At 55.3% G+C, this 16,324-nt stretch overlaps 2 protein-coding genes across 20 annotated transcripts; one reads left to right on the top strand and one right to left on the bottom strand.

The window, feature by feature from the left end:
• Positions 1 to 337: 337 nt before the first annotated feature.
• BCL2L12 (BCL2 like 12) lies at positions 338 to 9,720 on the bottom strand. 10 transcript variants are annotated; one of them, XR_008478485.2, is made up of 8 exons: positions 9,586 to 9,720; positions 8,874 to 8,988; positions 8,515 to 8,657; positions 6,700 to 6,786; positions 6,522 to 6,613; positions 5,203 to 5,475; positions 2,485 to 2,626; positions 421 to 636 (listed from the first exon to the last, which is right to left on the bottom strand). XR_008478485.2 is itself a non-coding variant. In XM_078359435.1 (7 exons), the coding sequence occupies exons 3-7, from the start codon at positions 8,978 to 8,980 to the stop codon at positions 353 to 355; spliced, it is 894 nt and encodes a 297-aa protein (XP_078215561.1). In that variant the 5' UTR covers positions 8,981 to 8,988; positions 9,385 to 9,477; positions 9,586 to 9,720; the 3' UTR covers positions 338 to 352. The 10 variants fall into 10 exon arrangements, 8 of the variants coding, with proteins under 8 accessions (XP_078215561.1, XP_078215563.1, XP_078215560.1 ...); XM_078359435.1 differs by lacking the exons at positions 2,485 to 2,626; positions 6,522 to 6,613 and adding an exon at positions 9,385 to 9,477 and having other exon boundaries at positions 338 to 636; XM_078359437.1 differs by lacking the exons at positions 2,485 to 2,626; positions 6,522 to 6,613 and adding an exon at positions 9,385 to 9,477 and having other exon boundaries at positions 338 to 636; positions 8,515 to 8,654.
• A 77-nt stretch (positions 9,721 to 9,797) lies between these two features.
• On the top strand, positions 9,798 to 15,612 carry IRF3 (interferon regulatory factor 3). Of its 10 annotated transcripts, none has more exons than XM_078359432.1 (8): positions 9,798 to 10,022; positions 10,794 to 10,966; positions 11,852 to 12,023; positions 12,111 to 12,178; positions 12,773 to 12,965; positions 13,067 to 13,447; positions 14,259 to 14,374; positions 15,349 to 15,612. In XM_078359432.1, exons 2-8 carry the CDS (start codon positions 10,802 to 10,804, stop codon positions 15,532 to 15,534), a joined length of 1,281 nt encoding a protein of 426 aa, XP_078215558.1. In that variant the 5' UTR covers positions 9,798 to 10,022; positions 10,794 to 10,801; the 3' UTR covers positions 15,535 to 15,612. The 10 variants fall into 10 exon arrangements, with proteins under 10 accessions (XP_078215558.1, XP_078215557.1, XP_008986667.1 ...); XM_078359431.1 differs by having other exon boundaries at positions 12,108 to 12,178; XM_008988419.5 differs by having other exon boundaries at positions 9,798 to 10,026.
• The last annotated feature ends 712 nt before the right edge of the window (positions 15,613 to 16,324 follow it).

The raw sequence follows: 16,324 nt of genomic DNA, 5'->3' as shown, positions 1-16,324 counted from the left end.
TGAACGAAGTGGTTCCTTCCTCAATGAGTGTAAGCCACGGAAATCTGACCCAAATCTTCTCTACTTAGAACTTCAGTTCTCTTTTTTTTTTTTTAATTGAGACGGAGTTTCGCTCTTGTTACCCAGGCTGGAGTGCAATGGCGCGATCTTAGCTCACCGCAACCTCCGCCTCCTGGGTTCAGGCAATTCTCCTGCCTCAGCCTCCTGAGTAGCTGGGATTACAAGCACGCGCCACCATGCCCAGCTAATTTTTTACATTTTTAGTAGAGACGGGGTTTCACCAAATTGACCAGGATGGTCTTGATCTCTTGACCTCGTGATCCACCCGCCTCAGCCTCCCAAAGTGCTGGGATTACAGGCTTGAGCCACTGCGCCCGGCCAGAACTTCAGTTCTCAAGTGAAAGAACAGACAATTGAATATTTGTAAAGCTTTTAATACGAAAAGTTTTAAACAATTTATTTTTGGCAAAAATAGGAATGGCAACCACCACCCCACAGTCCTGAGTGGAACAGGAAGGCTTGGAAAAGCACAGGCAGAGGGAAGGGACATGAGGTGTAATCTTGTAGCAGCTTCTGAGGCAGAGCTCAGTCCAATGGCAAGTTCAAGTCCACAGGTGAAACAGCCAGGATGCCCTCCTGGAAGGGAAAAGTGGCAGAGCCCTGTGAGCAGGTGAGCAGGGCAGGCACCCCATGCCCATAGCAGTGTGCACATCAGCCCAGTGAGATTAGAGTCAGGAAGGCGAGGAACCAGAGAGCAGAGAGCAACAGACACCCAGAGAAAGGGGCAGAGACCCAGACAGAAAGTCATAGAAATGAGGGGGACAGAGTCCTAGTGAGAGGAGGAAAGGCTGAGCACGAGGAGGGTCAGGATACTGGAGTGGGGTTAGACAGAGACCAAGAGAGAGTGAAGAGTTGGGGGACAGCATCAGAAAAGGGGAAGAGAGGGCCGGGCACGGTGGCTCAAGCCTGTAATCCCAGCACTTTGGGAGGCCGAGGCCATCCTGGTCAACTGGGTGAAACCCCGTCTCTACTAAAAATATAAATAATTAGCTGGGCATGGTGGCACGTGCCTGTAGTCCCAGCTACTAGGGAGGCTGAGGCAGGAGAATTGCTTGAACCCAAGAGGCGGAGGTTGCGGTGAGCCGAGATCGTGCCATTGCACTCCAGTCTGGGTAACAACAGTGAAACTCCCGTCTCAAAAAAAAAGAAAAGAAAAGGGGAAGAGAGTCCTGGGATTTGAACAATTCAGAGCTTCCTGTTCGTGTATAAATCCAGATTCCAGACCGGGTGCGGTGGCTCACACCTATAATCCCAGCATGTTGGGAGGCCGAGGTAGGTGGCTCATGAGGTCAGGAGTTCGAGACCAGCCTGGCCAACATGGTGAAACCCTGTCTCTGCTAAAAATACAAAAATTAGCTGGCATGGTGGTGTATGCCCATAATGCCAGCTTTACAGGCTATTCGGGAGGCTGAGGCAGGAGAATCGCTTGAACCTGGGAGGCAGAGGTTGCGCTGAGCCAAGATCGCACCAGTGCACTCCGGCCTGGGTGACAGAGCAAGACTCTGTCTCAAAAAAAAAAAATTCCAGATTCCAATACTCTGCATGATGGGGACCTTCCTTCTGTGCCCCCACAAGAGGATAATAAGAGCCCCATGGGGTTGTAGTGGGTTTAAATGGGATCATTCTATGGAAATCCCTGGCAGAGAACCTGACCCACCCACTGAGAAAGCTCACCTGCTATCAAGCCCATTAAATTTTTTTTTTTTTTTTAAGAAATTAGCTGGCCTGGTGGCTCACACCTGTAATCCCAGCACTTTGGGAGGCTGAGGTGGGTGGATCACTTGAGGCCAAGAGTTCTAGACTAGCCTGGCCAACATAGCAAAACCCCATCTCTGCTAAAAACACAAAATTAGCCAGTCACGGTGGTATGCGCCTGTAATCCCAGCTACTTGGGAGGCTGAGGCAGGAGAATCGCTTGAACCCGGAAGACGGAGGTTGCAGTGAGCTGAGATCACACCACTGCACTCCAGCCTGGGCGACAGAGTGACTCTGTCTCAGAAATACCATAAAATAAACGAGCTTCTTTGCTGAGCCTAACACTTATATCCAGTCCCCTAAACATGTGCTCTGAATTCTGATCTTACTCTGGACTGGACCATGTCCAGTCCTGCTCCCCACCCCCACTGCCTCCATCCCCACACCCTCCCCATCTCAGGGAACTCGGATGTCGCTTTGCAGCTGTTCGGGTCATCATCTTTTAGTCTATCCCTACATCTGGCCCATTAGCCACATCTGTCAGCACCACCGCTAAATTAAACCCAGCATTCTGCACTGCCCCAAACTTGGGCCTCATCAACTTGCCTCCTCCCTGCGCCCCTACTCCCACCCTCCCCGCTGCAGTCTGTCCCCAAGCGGCCGCAAGAGGGCGCCCGTTAGCACCGAAATCAGCGTCTGTCCCTCCGCTGCTGGGAGACCTTGGCTTACCCAGTCAAAGTCCAAGTTCTTAACGTGACCACAGGGTCCTGGCTGGCCCGGTGTCTCTCCTGCTGTCACCTCTCGCCTGCTCACCCTGCTCCAGCCCTACTGGCCTCCTCCTCCGTGTTCCTCAAACACACTTGGCCAGCTCCTGCCAGGGAAACCGGTTCCATGGAGAGCCTGGCCTGGGTCCCTCTCTTCATGAATACCCACAGCGACCCCCAGGCAGGTAAATGAGACGGTGCCCACTGCACCAGCTGGGAGAGTGTCACTCAGGGAGACTGGACAGTCACCAAGCCACAGGGCCTGCACACTGGAGCCCAGCCCAACTCTGAAACAGGCACTGGAGATCAAGTCAAGTGAACAAAATGCGGGGGGAAGACCTCTGGGTCTTCTGTGTTACAGGTGGGAGACGCTCCAACAAAGAAAAATGAACGGCCCAGCACAGTGGCTCACAGCTGTAATCCCGGGTACTTTGGGAGGCCGAGGGGGGTGAATCACAAGGTCAGGAGTTCAAGACTAGCCTGGCCAAGATGGTGAAACCCCGTCTCTACTAAAAATACAAAAATTAGCCGGGCGTGGTGATGGGCACCTGTAATCCCAGCTACTTGGGAGGCTGAGGCAGAGAATTGCTTGAACCCGGGAGGCGGAGGTTGCAGTGAGCCTAGACCATGCCACTGCACTCCAGCCTGGGCAACAGAGTGAGACTCTGTCTCAAAAAAAATAAATAAATAAAATAAAAATGAACAAGAAGATAAATAAAACAAGTCAATTTCACCATCTGTTAGAAGGCACAGAGTGCTATGAAAGGGAGAGTAAAGCAGGAAGGGGGAAGGAGGGCAGTGGAGGGTGTGGAGGTGGCTGTGATTGTCACTGGGGACCTGGGAAGGCCTCGCTGGGCGTGAAACCAGAACCCACCAGAAGGAGCAGAGGGAGGAGGTGGGGGGTTCCGGCGGCGAGGGGGGCATCCTGGCAGGCACTGTTGGAAAGGCAGTGGGTAGCCATGTGATCACACCACCAAATGCCTGCAGCATGCCAGCCAGTGCACAGAGGACTGACCAGGGTGACCTGCAACCCTGTGAGGCAGCACGGACTACTCTCCCTACGTTCTTTTTTTTTTTGAGACTGAGTCTTTCTCTAGCTCCAGGCTGGAGGGCAGTGGTGCGATCTTGGCTCACTGCAACCTCTGCTGCCCAGGTTCAAGCAATTCTCCTGCCTCAGCCTCCCAAGTAGCTGGGATTACAGGCACCCACCACCAAGACCAACTAATTTTGTATTTTTAGTAGAGATGGGGTTTCACCATGGTCAGGCTGGTCCCAAACTCCTGACCTCAAGTGATCCATCTGTCTCAGCCTCGCAAAGTGCTGGGATTACAGGCATGAACCACTGCACCCACCTTTTATATTATTTTTTGTTTGTTTGTTTGTTTTGAGATGTAGTTTCGCTCTTGTTACCCAGGCTGGAGTGCAATGGCACGATCTCGGCTCACCGCAACCTCCGCCTCCTGGGTTCAGGCAATTCTCCTGCCTCAGCCTCCTGAGTAGCCAGGATTACAGGCACACGCTACCATGCCCAGCTAATTTTTTTGTATTTTTAGTAGAGACGGGGTTTCACCATGTTGACCAGGATGGTCTCGATCTGTTGACCTCATGATCCACCCACCTCGGCCTCCCAAAGTGCTGGGATTACAGGCATGAGCCACCGCACCCCGCCTGTTTGTTTTTTTTCAGACAGAGTCTCACACTGTCGCCAGGGATGGAGTGCAGTGATGCAGTCTCAGCTCTCTGCAACCTCTGCCTCCCAAGTAGCTGGGATTACAGGGGCCCGCCACCATACCCAGCTAATTTATTTTTATTTTTATTTTTAATAGAGACAGGTTTTAGTAGAGACATTTCACTATGTTGGCCAGTCTGGTCTTGAACTCCTGACCTCGTGATCTGTTGGCCAGTCTGGTCTTGAACTCCTGACCTCGTGATCTGCCTGCCTTAGCCTCCCAAAGTGCTGGGATTACAGGCATGAGCCACTGCGCCCAGCCTATTATATTATTTTTTTGAGATAGAGTCTTGCTCTGTTGCCCACGCTGGAGTGCAATGGCACAACCTCAGCTCATTGCAACCTCTGCTTCCCAGGTTCAAGTGATTCTCCCGCCTCAGCCTCCCAAGTAGCTGGGATTACAGGCAACCACCACCAAGCCCCGCTAATTTATGTACAGTTTTAGGAGAGACTGGGTTTCACCATGTTGGCCAGGCTGGTCTGAAACTCCTGACCTCAGGTTACCCACCTGCCTCCTCCTCCCTGTTCCTCAAACACACTTGGCCAGCTCCTCCCAAAGTGCTGTGATTACAGAAGCTGGCCCCAGCTAATTATTTTCAATTTTTGTAGAGACGGGGTCTTACAAGCTGGTCTTGAACTCCTGGCCTCCAATGATTCTCCCGCCTTGGCCTCTGAAAGTGCCAGGATTATAGGCGCGAGCCACCTAACCCAGCCTCTCCCTGAGGAGAGGTTTCACATTCACAACGTTAGCGCACCCAGTGGTTGATTCCAGGCATAGCATCCGCACTCATCACTGCAGTCCTGGCACACAGCGAGAGCTCAACACAGAACCAACACAGTGGAGCTGGGCGAATACCTGAGCTCTGAGAGGAAATCTAAGAAGCCCCCACCCCTCCTCTATCTCATGACAGTTGGGTAAAGCGAGGCCCAGAGAGAGAGGCTTCAGTGGCTCACCCAGCCCCCCTGGGCCTGGATCCAGGGCGTGAAGCTGTGCACGTGCTCCACGCTGAGTCCGGCCAGGGTGCCCCCCAGCCCGGCCACGCGCCGGCTCAGCTCCATGGCCAGGGCCAGGCGGGCCAGGGGCTCCGGAGAAGGAGGCGGGGGCCCAGGGCATGCTGGGCTTGGGCGAGATCGGTCCTCCCGGCTGCAGAACAGCTCCACCAGGCGAGTGAAAGAGCCGGAGGACAGGCGGACCAGCTTGCTGCGCAGGGCGGGGTCCGAGGCCAGCTGTGGGGTGGAAGAGGCAGGGTCAGCGTCAGCTGCGCCCCAGGGACCAGCCAACATGGAGCTGGGAGGCGTGGTTCCCCGGTTCAGGACACTTCTAGATGCTAAAACTCTAGGCCATCCCTCATTCATATCAGCCAATCACGTCAGACTCTAGGGTCTCGGCCAAACTACCCCCAGGATACGGGCCGGGAACCTGAGTTGCTAAGCCACGCCCCTTTCCTTGCCGCCACAGCCGATCAGGGTCAATCTCTGCTGTAACTGAGTTAATCTAGTCACGCCCCCAGTGCCCTTTCCCAGGGGCCAACCTAGTGTCTACAACAACCTTGCCCTCTACCATTCAATTAATACGAGAGGTTCATGTATCCTGCCCAAGCTCCCGAGCCAATAGATTTCAAGACACAGCCACAAGCCACGCCTCCTAAGCCAGGCCACATCCTATGCTCAGTGAGATTTTAGACACTCCCCCAATCCCCACATTCATTCTTTCCCGACTTGGCCAATCTCTTCCAGACCATGACCACACCCTCTGCATTTAGGCCACGCCCCTCTAACGATCAAAACCCCTAATTTACAGTACAGCACTATCCTAACCACACTGCTGTCATTCAACCATTCTTTTTTCTTTCTTTGTTTTTGAGACAGAGTCTTGCTCTGTCGCCCAGGCTGGAGTGCAGTGGCAGTATCTTGGCTCATTGCAACCTCTGCCTCCTGGGCTCAAGTGACTCTCTCGCCTCAGCCAGCTGGGATTACAGGTGTGAGCCACTGCACCCGGCTAATTTTTGTATTTTTAGAAGAGACAGGGTTTCACCGTGTTGGCCGGGCTGGTCTTAAACTCCTGATCTCAGGTGTTCCGCCTATCCTGGCCTCCCAAAGTGCTGGGATTACAGGCGTGAGCCACCTCTCCTGGCCTCAACCCTTCATTAAACGTTGTCCTACCCTCTCTCCACTTGACCATCCAAAGAAAATACAGATCTAGCTTCTGATCCCAGTGCCCCACCATTCCGTAACTCCTGTCCTTGCCAAGGGGTGGGACAGACGCCCATCACCTTTTGGTTAATGACTTCTGCCTCCTCCTCCAGCAGGGCCACCAGCCTCCGCAGTAGGGCTTCCTTCTCTGTGAGCGGGGGACCCTGTAACTCTGCAGGCAGAAGAGAATTTGGCTGGGGGCCAAACCCTGACTATCCTCCTACCCCCATCCTTCTCTGGGGCCCCTCTGCGCCTCACCTGGGCTAGATGGAGATTTTAGTTGCTCTTCAACCAACTGTTCTAGCCGCTGGGCCACCAAGGCATAAAAGTCTGGAGTAGCTGGGCCTGGGTAAAGAGAGTTCATGACAGGATTCCAGGACACTGGAAACATAGATTCTCTCCTTCCCCCGACTACTTTGGCAGGTGGCAATGATTCTCATTTTATAATGGGGTAAACTGAGGCCCAGTGAGAAAACTTGGTAAAAAATGTCAAAACCCTTGCACTTTTCACTTTATCATATCCTCAGACTGGACTTAGAACGTCAGAGTTGGCCGGGTGCAGTGGCTCATGCCTGCAATCCCAGCACTTTGGGAGGCCAACATGGGAGGGTCACTTCAGGCCAGGAGTTTGAGGCCAGCCTGGCCAACATGGGAAACCCTGTGTCTACTAAAAATGCAAAAATCAACTGGTATGCTGGTGTGCACCTGTAATCCCAGGCACTTGGGAGGCTGAGACACAAGAATCGCTGGAATCCAGGAGGTGGGGGTTGCAGTGAGTCGAGATTGTACCACTGCTCTCCAGCCTGGGTGACAGAGCAAGATTCTGTCTCCAAAAGATGGTCAGAGCTGAACTAGACCTCGAAGATGATCTCATCCAAGGAAGGCAAACACAAGACACTACTGTTAGTATCCCCTTCCCTCACCCACTTCAGACATCACCAATTGATCACAGCACTTCCTCTCCCTAGCTGTGAACCGCTTTCAAGCTAGCACTCCCAGCAGCCATAACTAGTGCATCCAGGTTCACACCTACGAGGAAGCTTGTTGGTTACTCTTGATCAAGTCCAGTGATCTCCTCTCAATTCCTACACTGTTATGGAAAAACAGGGGAGCCGGGCAGCAAGCATTTTCCCTAGAGTCACACAACTAAAACAGCCAGGGTGACGTGATGGAAAACCTCTCCTGCCTCTCTATCAGGGGTATTCCTGGCTACAAAAGTCCTAGGGCAGGGAAGTAGTTATAGAAGCAAAGAGACAACAGCCAGAGCGACCAAATGCTCTCTGAAAACCAACCCACAGAACTGGCAGAAATCTGACTAGGGAGGGGAGAGGACAGGTTCCGTCCTGAAGGCTGGTGTCAAAGACTCCACAAAGCCACTCACTAGCTGAGTGATCTTCTATTTTTTTTTTTTTTTTTTTTGAGACAGAGTTTCGCTCTTGTTACCCAGACTGGAGTGCAATGGCGCGATCTTGGCTCACCGCAACCTCCGCCTCCCGGGTTCAGGCAATTCTCCTGCCTCAGCCTCCCGAGTAGCTGGGATTACAGGCACGTGCCACCATGCCCAGCTAACTTTTTGTATTTTTAGTAGAGATGGGGGTCTCACCATGTTGACCAGGATGGTCTCGATCTCTTGACCTCATGATCCACCCGCCTCGGCCTCCCAAAGTGCTGGGATTACAGACTTGAGCCACCGCGCCTGGCCTATTTTTTTTTTTTGAGACAGTCTTGCTCTTGTTGCTCAGGCTGGAGTGCAGTGGCACAATCTTGGCTCACTGTAACCCCCGCCTCCTGGGTTCAAGTGATTCTCCTGCCTCAGACTCCTGAGTAGCTGGGATTTCAGGCACCTGCCACTATCGCCAGGCTAATTTTTGTACTTTTAGTAGAGATGGGGTTTCATCATGTTGGCCAGGCTGGTCTTGAACTCCTGACCGCCTGTGATCCGCCCACTTTGGCCTCCCGAAGTGCTGGGATTACAGGCATGAGCCACCGTGCCTGGTCATAGTTAAATAATCTTAAACTACTACCTTATCCCATGTTCTGCCACTTTCACAGATGATCATGGAAATCTCTTACCAGGCTCTGAACCGTAGCAGGGGCGGATGGGCAGAGAGCAAGGCCGAGGGGACTCAGGGGGGGCTGCTCCTCGCCCCAGGGAGCAGGGAAGACATCTTCGAAGGCGGCTCAGGAAGTCTGTTGGCTCTTCTGGGGCAGGGCTTCTGGGGAGGAGGACTTCAGAGAGTGACCCCACCAGAGATCCTCTGTAAGTCACTTTTCTCAACTCACTCCCTCCCCCACTGAGGACCTCTCTCCAAAACCCCAAAGACAGAGAATAGAGTCAGATATAAAGAGAGGAGAGAGACTGAGACCAGGAGCAAGAGTTAGGAGGGGGCCTCAAATCCTGGCCCCTCGGGGAGAAGCACAACTCCTGTTACCTGGGTGAAGTTGCAACAGGAGACCCGGCAGTCTCACCACGCCTGAGGAAGGCAGCTAGGACCCTCAGCGTGTCTTCCCGGAGACCCAGCTCTTCTGAGCCTGCCATGGAGGCACCTATGAGAGAGGGGGCTAGGGACTGAACTCCAAGGATTTATCGAGAAGTGGAGGCTTGAGGACCGGGAGTTGTGAGTCCCAAGGAAGGTGATGAGGGCCCGGACTCCTGGGTCCTTTGGAGAGTGTGGGTCTGGGCGCTTAGACTCTTGAGTCCTCAGACAGAAGAGGGAACAGGACAGACTCATTAATCCAAGGAAAGCTAGGGGGTGGGTGCCCAGATTCGTGGACCTAAAGGAGGAGGGAGCTAGGGTCCTAGATTCCTGAGTCTTAGAGAGAAAGGAACTGGAGCCCCTGACCCTTATGTCTCCCAGGGAGAAGGGGCTTAGCGCCCCAACTCCTGGATTCTGAAAGAGGTATATGCCGAACTACTCAAACTCTTAAAGCATCGGGAACTACCAATCCCAGCAGGCTTTACGGCAAATCTTCTCCTCGGTCCCCGCTTCTTCGCCGCACAGCCTGCTGGGAGGTGTATTTCCAAATCTCCTGCTCCTGGAATATACACTTGGATGTCGGAGAAGCGGGACTGGGTTCTCACTCCTGCATCCCGGCCGCCTCCTCTTCCCTCCACACCCCGACCCTCGGCAACACTCCGCTGACCTGGTCCGGGGCCCCACCGCCGCCACCTCCACTCAACTTGCCGCCTTCTTCACTCAACTCGTACAAAACTTTCTAGGTCAACTTTCCCGCCCCTGCGCACTGGGCCGGGTGGGTAACCGGCCCAACGTAGAAAAGGCGGAACGCTGGCTGCACGCTCAATTTGCATTTGACGCTCCCAGCATGCCTCTGGCCGGAAAGCCGAAAAAGGGCATGGGGGCGGGGACAGCCCGGGCCCTACGGCCTGTCCCTTCGGCTCTGGGTTCTGTCACTCAAAGAATGATAAAGTTGTTTTTATTTCAAGAAGTCGTTGGAAAAGAAAGTCCCAGCGCTCTAGAACTCAGCTGACGGGAAAGCGGGTGTTCAGCCTCGAGTTTGAGAGCTACCCGGAGCCCCAAGACGGGTGGGCTCCAGCTCCCCGCACGCCCCGACCTTCCATCGTAGGTAACGCGGAAGAGCCCGGGAGAGCGTTGGTGGCGTTCGAGAACGAGGAGCGGGAAAGATGATGGGTCTGTACGGAAAGTGGAAAGGCAGGCTGTATAATCTGGGGAAAGTGGAGAAAGGAGGGAGTGGCCGGCGCTGGAGGTCTGTTGCAGAAAAACTAGAAAAAGTAGGGAGGGAAGAGAAAGAGGAGGCGTCTACACTGAGGGAGATCTAGAGAGGGAGGGGTGGACTCCGCAGATGCGGGCAGTTCGCTCTCGAAAGCTGAGGCGTGCTCTGGAGGAGGGAGGCTGGCAGTCGAGGGAGCATTGTGGATGGAGGTTCTGCGTTGGAAGTAGGTAGGGGATCTTCTCTAGGGGGACTGTGGAAGGGGGTCTACACTGGGCTAAGTGCAGGCGGTAGAGGCTTACAAGTGAATCGATTCTGCACTGACATAGCTAGGGAAAGAGATGTTACCCTGAAAGTGGGGTTACTTGCTTTCGATATGGGGAAAGAGGGGGTCTACACTGGCAGAATTGAGGGAGTGGAGGGTCTGTACTGAAGTCGCTGGGGAAGGGTGTGCCATGGATAGGGGAAGGAACCCTAGCTGATTAGGGAGCCTCTCTGGCGGATGGGAGGATGGGAAGAGGAGGTTTCCTGTTTGTACCCCCGAAAACATGGGTGAAGGACCTGTGCCGTAGCCCATGACAGGGAGTTCTGGGCGCGGAAACTCCAGGCCAGGTGGGTCCAGGAGAGGCCGGCCGCGCCCAGGAAATGCCCTGTACGCGCAGGCCGGACCATGGGAACCCCAAAGCCACGGATCCTGCCCTGGCTGGAGTTGCAGCTGAATCTGGGGCAGCTGGAGGGTGTGGCCTGGGTGAATGAGAGCCGCACGCGCTTCCGCATCCCTTGGAAACACGGTCTACGGCATGATGCACAGCAGGAGGATTTCGGAATCTTCCAGGTGCGTGCGACCAGGGACGCTGGAAACCAGGAGCTGCGCGCTGGGCGGGAAAGACTCCGAGAGGCAGGGTTGAGAAGGCGGCGGTAGCGCGCGAGGGGCGGGCTCGTGTCAACGCTGGTGGGTGGGGCCAGAACGGGAGGGGCGGGGCTAGCCGGATCAGCTGACTGATGGGGGCGCCGGGAGGGTCGGAGTTGCCGGTTCCGGGAATAGAACTAGAACTGGGAGAGCCGGGTTAGTACGCAATGAAAATGCATCCTATGGGTTTGGAGCTCTCTAGGGGCCGGGGTTCCTAGTAGTAGGATCCTGGGGGATTGTTCTTGAAACATCAGAGGTGAGACTTGGAGCCCCAAATCTGGGGTTCCTAACCACCGAATTAGTATAAGCCAGACGTGGTAAACAGTGTGAGGGACGAGGTTATCACCGAGGGTGTCCTGAGGCAGGTGGTGCACGGGGTTAGTAGGACTTGAAAGCCTGGCTTAGAAAGAAAAGGTTTTTGGGGGGCGCGGTGGTTCACATAGAATCCCAGTACTTTGGCAAGGCCGAGGCTAGAGGATCGCTTGAGCCCCGGAGTTTGAGACCAGCCTGGGCAACACAGGCCCCGTCTCGTTAAAAACAAAAGAGGTTTCAAAGGCTTTTGAAGAGGCGGGGCGCGGTAACTCACGCCTGTAATCCCAGCACGTTGGGAGGCTGAGGCAGGCAGATCATTCTAGAAAACTAGAGGTGGGGATGGAGGTAGGTGGGATGGGGGGATTTGGGGATGGACCTTGCAGAGTTACAACTTGCCAGGGAAAGAGGGTGGTGTTAGGATGCCGGAGACAGGGTTGGGGCTCCGGGACAGGATCTAGGTCGTCCTCTCTCACTATCCTCACACCACTGTTGCCCCAGGCCTGGGCTGAGGCCACTGGTGCATACGTTCCCGGGAGAGATAAGCCAGACCCGCCAACCTGGAAGAGGAATTTCCGTTCTGCCCTCAACCGCAAAGATGGATTGCGTTTAGCAGATGACCGAAGCAAGGACCCTCACGACCCACATAAGATCTACGAGTTTGTGAACTCAGGTCTGCCAGATCGGGGTCAGTGTGGGAGGCTGGGGTCCCAAGGGTTCCTGGCACCCCTAGCCACTTCAACACCTTTCTCAACAGCAGTTGGGAACTTTGCCCAGCCAGACACATCTCCAGACACCAGTGGCGGAGGCAGTACTTTTGATACCCAGGTAAGAATGTGCCCAACCTTCACGCCCCCACTGTCTGTCCTGTTCCCATGGACTCATCCTCTCCCTGTGGACCAGTGCGCCTCCCTCACCTCGTCTGCCCCTCACCTGAGCCAGTGCTGGCCCTGTCTGTCCCATGCTCCAGTCTCCTCAGGAGAAAATTCAGTCTTCACTTGGCATTGAAGGCACTCAATTTGCATTTGACACGCCTTCCCGGGATTTCCTGTAGATCCTTGATTGGCGGGGGGAGGGGGGGAGTGGGGGGACGGCTGTCTGTCAGCCTCTTGGGAACTGAAAACCTCCCTCCCTCCCCTTGATCCTGCCGCTGTCAGAGCCAGGGGAGCATCCCCTCTGAAATTCTGCCCAGGCCTTGCCTGCAGAAAGCCAGATCCTGGGGTTGGAATGGTAGCATGTGGCATTCATTAGAGTGTCTATTTGGCTATTGATGCCCGTGGCTGCCACTGTCCCCAGACTGGAAGCCCTCTGAAAGCAGAGCTCAAGCCTGACCTCCCTGCACTGCTGAGAACAGACCTGGTCCACATTTAGTCTCCAGAAAAGGCTGTGGAAATGCCTAATTCTCTTTTTGTTTCCCTCTAGGAAGACATTCTGGATGAGTTACTGGGTAACATGGTCTTGGCCCCACTCCCAGATTCGGGACCACCAGGCCTGGCTGTAGCCCCTGAGCCCTACCCTCAGCCCCTGCTGAGCCCCAGCTTGGATAATCCCACGCCCTTCCCAAACCCGGAGCCCTCTGAGAATCCACTGAGGCGGCTGCTGGTGCCGGGGGAAGGTGAGGGTCAGCTGCCGGATAGGAGGGGCTGAGGTCTGGGTAGCAGTCCCTGACACTCTCTCAATCCTTCTCCCCTTCACGCTGCTACTGCCGCTGCTCAGAGTGGGAGTTCGAGGTGACAGCCTTCTACCGGGGCCGCCAAGTCTTCCAGCAGACCATCTCCTGCCCAGGGGGCCTGCGGCTGGTGGGGTCGGAAGTGGCAGACAGGACGCTGCCTGGATGGCCCATCACACTGCCAGACCCTGGCGCATCCCTGACAGACAAGGGCGTGATGACCTATGTGAGGCACGTGCTGAGCCGCCTGGGTGGGGGACTGGCTCTGTGGCAGGCCGGACAGCAGCTCTGGGCCCAGCGGCTGGGGCAGTGCCACACGTACTGGGCAGTGAGCGAGGAGTTGCTCCCCAACAGTGGGAATGGGCCTGATGGCGAGGTTCCCAAGGACAAGGAAGGAGGCGTGCTCGACCTGGGACCCTTCATTGTAGGTAAGTGAGATGGGGGCTTTGCCCTGCCCAGGAGGAAGCAGCCCATTAGTGGTTAAGATCTCAGGATTAGGACTGAATTCAGACCCTGGCTGTGCTCCTCCGACTGTATAACCCGAGGGAAAGGACTTTGCCCTGAGCCCACGGAATCCGAGGACGGTCTCTTCTCTCTACTTGCCTGCCAGCGCTGGGGTGAGACCCAGGCCGAGTACGTAGAGCGTGCTCAGGAATTAGCTCCCACTGTCACCATCATCGTAACTAATGATGGTGGATAGAGCAAACAGCAGGAAAGCTGCGTGCCTTAGGGAGTCGCTCTGCGGCGGAGCGCTCCACGATGATGGAAATGGCCACCTACGCTGCCTGGTACAGCAGCCACTAGCTACAGGGCCCAAGCACTCAGGTGAGGCCCGTGCCACCAGGACGTGGTTCGCTTTAATTAGTTACAGTTTAAACTTAAGTGACCTCACATTGCCGATGGCTGCAATTAGTGCAGCCTTGGAGGAGACTAAATGGCAACCAGCTTCTCCAGATTCACTGAGCATCCTTGGGGGAATGGGCCCCTACTCTGGACCTGTCATGAATGCTGAGGCTTGGGGGCTGGGGGGGTTCAACCTTCCAACAATCCCACCCTGACGGGAGGGAGGGATTAAGTACAAAAACAGGATCATGGGGACTTTCCCCAAACAAGCATTCCCTGGTGGAGGTAGCAGAGGGCCTCAGGTCGGGGGAGGTAGGGGGTGCTATTTTCAAGTTTATGGGGAAGCAGGGGTAGAGGGACCTCTTCTCACCCCTGACTAGGCTTCTGGGTTCCCAGATCTGATTACCTTCACTGAAGGAAGCGGACGCTCACCACGCTATACCCTCTGGTTCTGTGTTGGGGAGCCATGGCCCCAGGACCAGCCATGGACCAAGAGGCTCGTGATGGTCAAGGTGCCTGTAGCCCTGAGTCCCTGGGGCTGAGAGGGGTGGCCTTACAGAGGGAAGAGGCTGCTCCCAGGAACTGCAACTCCCAGAAGGCCCTCCAAAAAGCTGCAACTTCCAAGAGCCCTGCAGTAACCAGCTGTTCATCCCCAGGAGCTCCTTCCCATGGCCCCACCAGCAGAGCCTGTTTTCAACTTTCTAAACCAGCAGTCCCCGAGCATTTTGGCACCAGGGACCAGTCTCATGGAACATAATTTTTCCACAGAAAGGGAGGGGGTGGCTTTGGGAAGAAACTGCCCCACTGCAGATCATCAGGCATTAGATTCTCATAAGGAACAATCTAGGTCCCTCTTGTGCACAGTTCACAAAGAGTTTGTGCTCCTGTGAGAATCTAATGCCACCGATCTGAGAGAAGACCGAGTTCAGGCAGTAATGTTCCCTCACCCACTGCTCATGCCCTGCTGTGCCCTGGTTCCTAGCAGGTGATGGGGTTGGGGACCCCTGCTCTAAACCATGTAGAAGCTGGTGGACACCAAGTCCTAGCTGCCATTGTGAGGCCATGGCTGTGGCTCCAGGAGTCAGGATCATAGATTGCTCAGCCTTGACTCCTGGGAGCACTCTGGCCTGGCACACGCACACGCGTGTGTGTGTAAAGAGGGGAAACTTGGCCGGGCGCGGTGGCTCAAGCCTGTAATCCCAGCTACTCAGGAGGCTGAGGCAGGAGGATTGCCTGAACCCAGGAGGCGGAGGTTGCAGTGAGCTGAGATCGTGCCATTGCACTCCAGCCTGGGTAACAAGAGCAAAACTCCATCTCAAAAAACAAAAAAAAGGGGAAACTACAACTCCCAGCAGCCCAGGGCCTATGGTTCATCCTGGCTTACAGCGGGGGCTGAAGGGAGTTGTAGTTCTCCCAGCCCTGACTCCTACCTCGGTGGACACTGGCTGGGTGTTTTCCCTGACTCCTGTCCCCACTTCCCCCACAGGTTGTGCCCACATGCCTCAGGGCCTTGGTAGAGCTGGCCCGGGCAGGGGGTGCCTCCTCCCTGGAGAACACAGTGGAACTGCACATTTCCAACAGCCACCCACTCTCCCTCACCTCTGACCAGTACAAGGCCTACCTGAAGGACTTGGTGGAGGACATGGATTTCCAGGGCCCTGGGGAGGCCTGAGCCCTCACTCCTCATAGTGTGGCCTCTAGCCCCCCCTCCCCGCCCACCACCCCAACCAATAAACTGGTTCCTGCTGTAGTCACTGCTTGTGTGTCTGGTGTTGGGTGCCCTCTGACCCAAGCTGCTTGATATTCCTGGTCAGGGTCTCAGTTTACCCATCTGTGCAGCTGTGCACAACTCAGGTGCTCAATGCATGAGGACCAAGCACTGCAGGGGACAGCTGACCCTCCTCACCTCTTCCCAGGGACCTGCTGGGTGATGGCTGCCCCCATTTTGTAGACCAAGACACAGGCTTCGAGAGGCACAAAGTTGAGGAAACACAAAGGCCGGCCAGAACTGAGGTCCCTGCCGTGCTATGAAGTTTGGGCAAACAGCCCTTCTCCTTCCAGGCCTCACGCCCCCCGTGTGGGGCTGGAGGGGAGCAGTGCTAGAGAGGCTCTGCTGCCACTCTGGGGCCTGCGAAGCCTGCCTGCCCTCTGAACCTGGGCACTGTCGTCTCTCCTGGCTGGGCCTCAGTTCTGGGTGATGAAAGTGGCAGAAGCCAGTATAGCCCTACTGCTCTGTGCCTCAGTTTCCCTCTCGAGAGGGTGGCTGAGAACACTCCAGCTTCACAGGGGCTGCTGAAAAGAGAAGCCCACTCGATGGGGAACACAGATCCTGCTTTTGGGAGCAATCCCAAGGCGGGCACATGGCACCCAGGGGCCCTGAGCTGGGAGGATGCTGATCAGGTGTGGCCCCAACCCCGCTACTGTGAGCCACTTGCTCCCTGCCAGAGACGATGCTAAGCACT

This window comes from Callithrix jacchus, chromosome 22 (genome assembly GCF_049354715.1).
Source record: "Callithrix jacchus isolate 240 chromosome 22, calJac240_pri, whole genome shotgun sequence".
Lineage (NCBI taxonomy): Eukaryota > Metazoa > Chordata > Mammalia > Primates > Cebidae > Callithrix > Callithrix jacchus.
Note: the sequence above shows the minus strand (reverse complement) of the source record. Positions and strands in the feature narration are given on the sequence as shown.

What these genes read in the sequence shown, in the direction of transcription:
- BCL2L12 (XM_078359435.1), bottom strand. Translation starts at nt 8,980, where the DNA reads ATGGCAGGCTCAGAAGAGCTGGGTCTCCGGGAAGACACGCTGAGGGTC. An exon ending in AAAATCTCCATCTAGCCCAG is followed by an intron (nt 5,476 to 6,699) that starts GTGAGGCGCAGA and finishes TCCACCCCACAG; the next exon opens with CTGGCCTCGGACCCCGCCCT. An exon ending in TCCAGGCCCAGGGGGGCTGG is followed by an intron (nt 637 to 5,202) that starts GTGAGCCACTGA and finishes TTTCCCTTCCAG; the next exon opens with GAGGGCATCCTGGCTGTTTC.
- IRF3 (XM_035287116.3), top strand. Translation starts at nt 10,264, where the DNA reads ATGCGGGCAGTTCGCTCTCGAAAGCTGAGGCGTGCTCTGGAGGAGGGA. An exon ending in CTACGAGTTTGTGAACTCAG is followed by an intron (nt 12,024 to 12,107) that starts GTCTGCCAGATC and finishes CTTTCTCAACAG; the next exon opens with CAGTTGGGAACTTTGCCCAG. An exon ending in CCTGGGACCCTTCATTGTAG is followed by an intron (nt 13,448 to 14,258) that starts GTAAGTGAGATG and finishes CTGGGTTCCCAG; the next exon opens with ATCTGATTACCTTCACTGAA.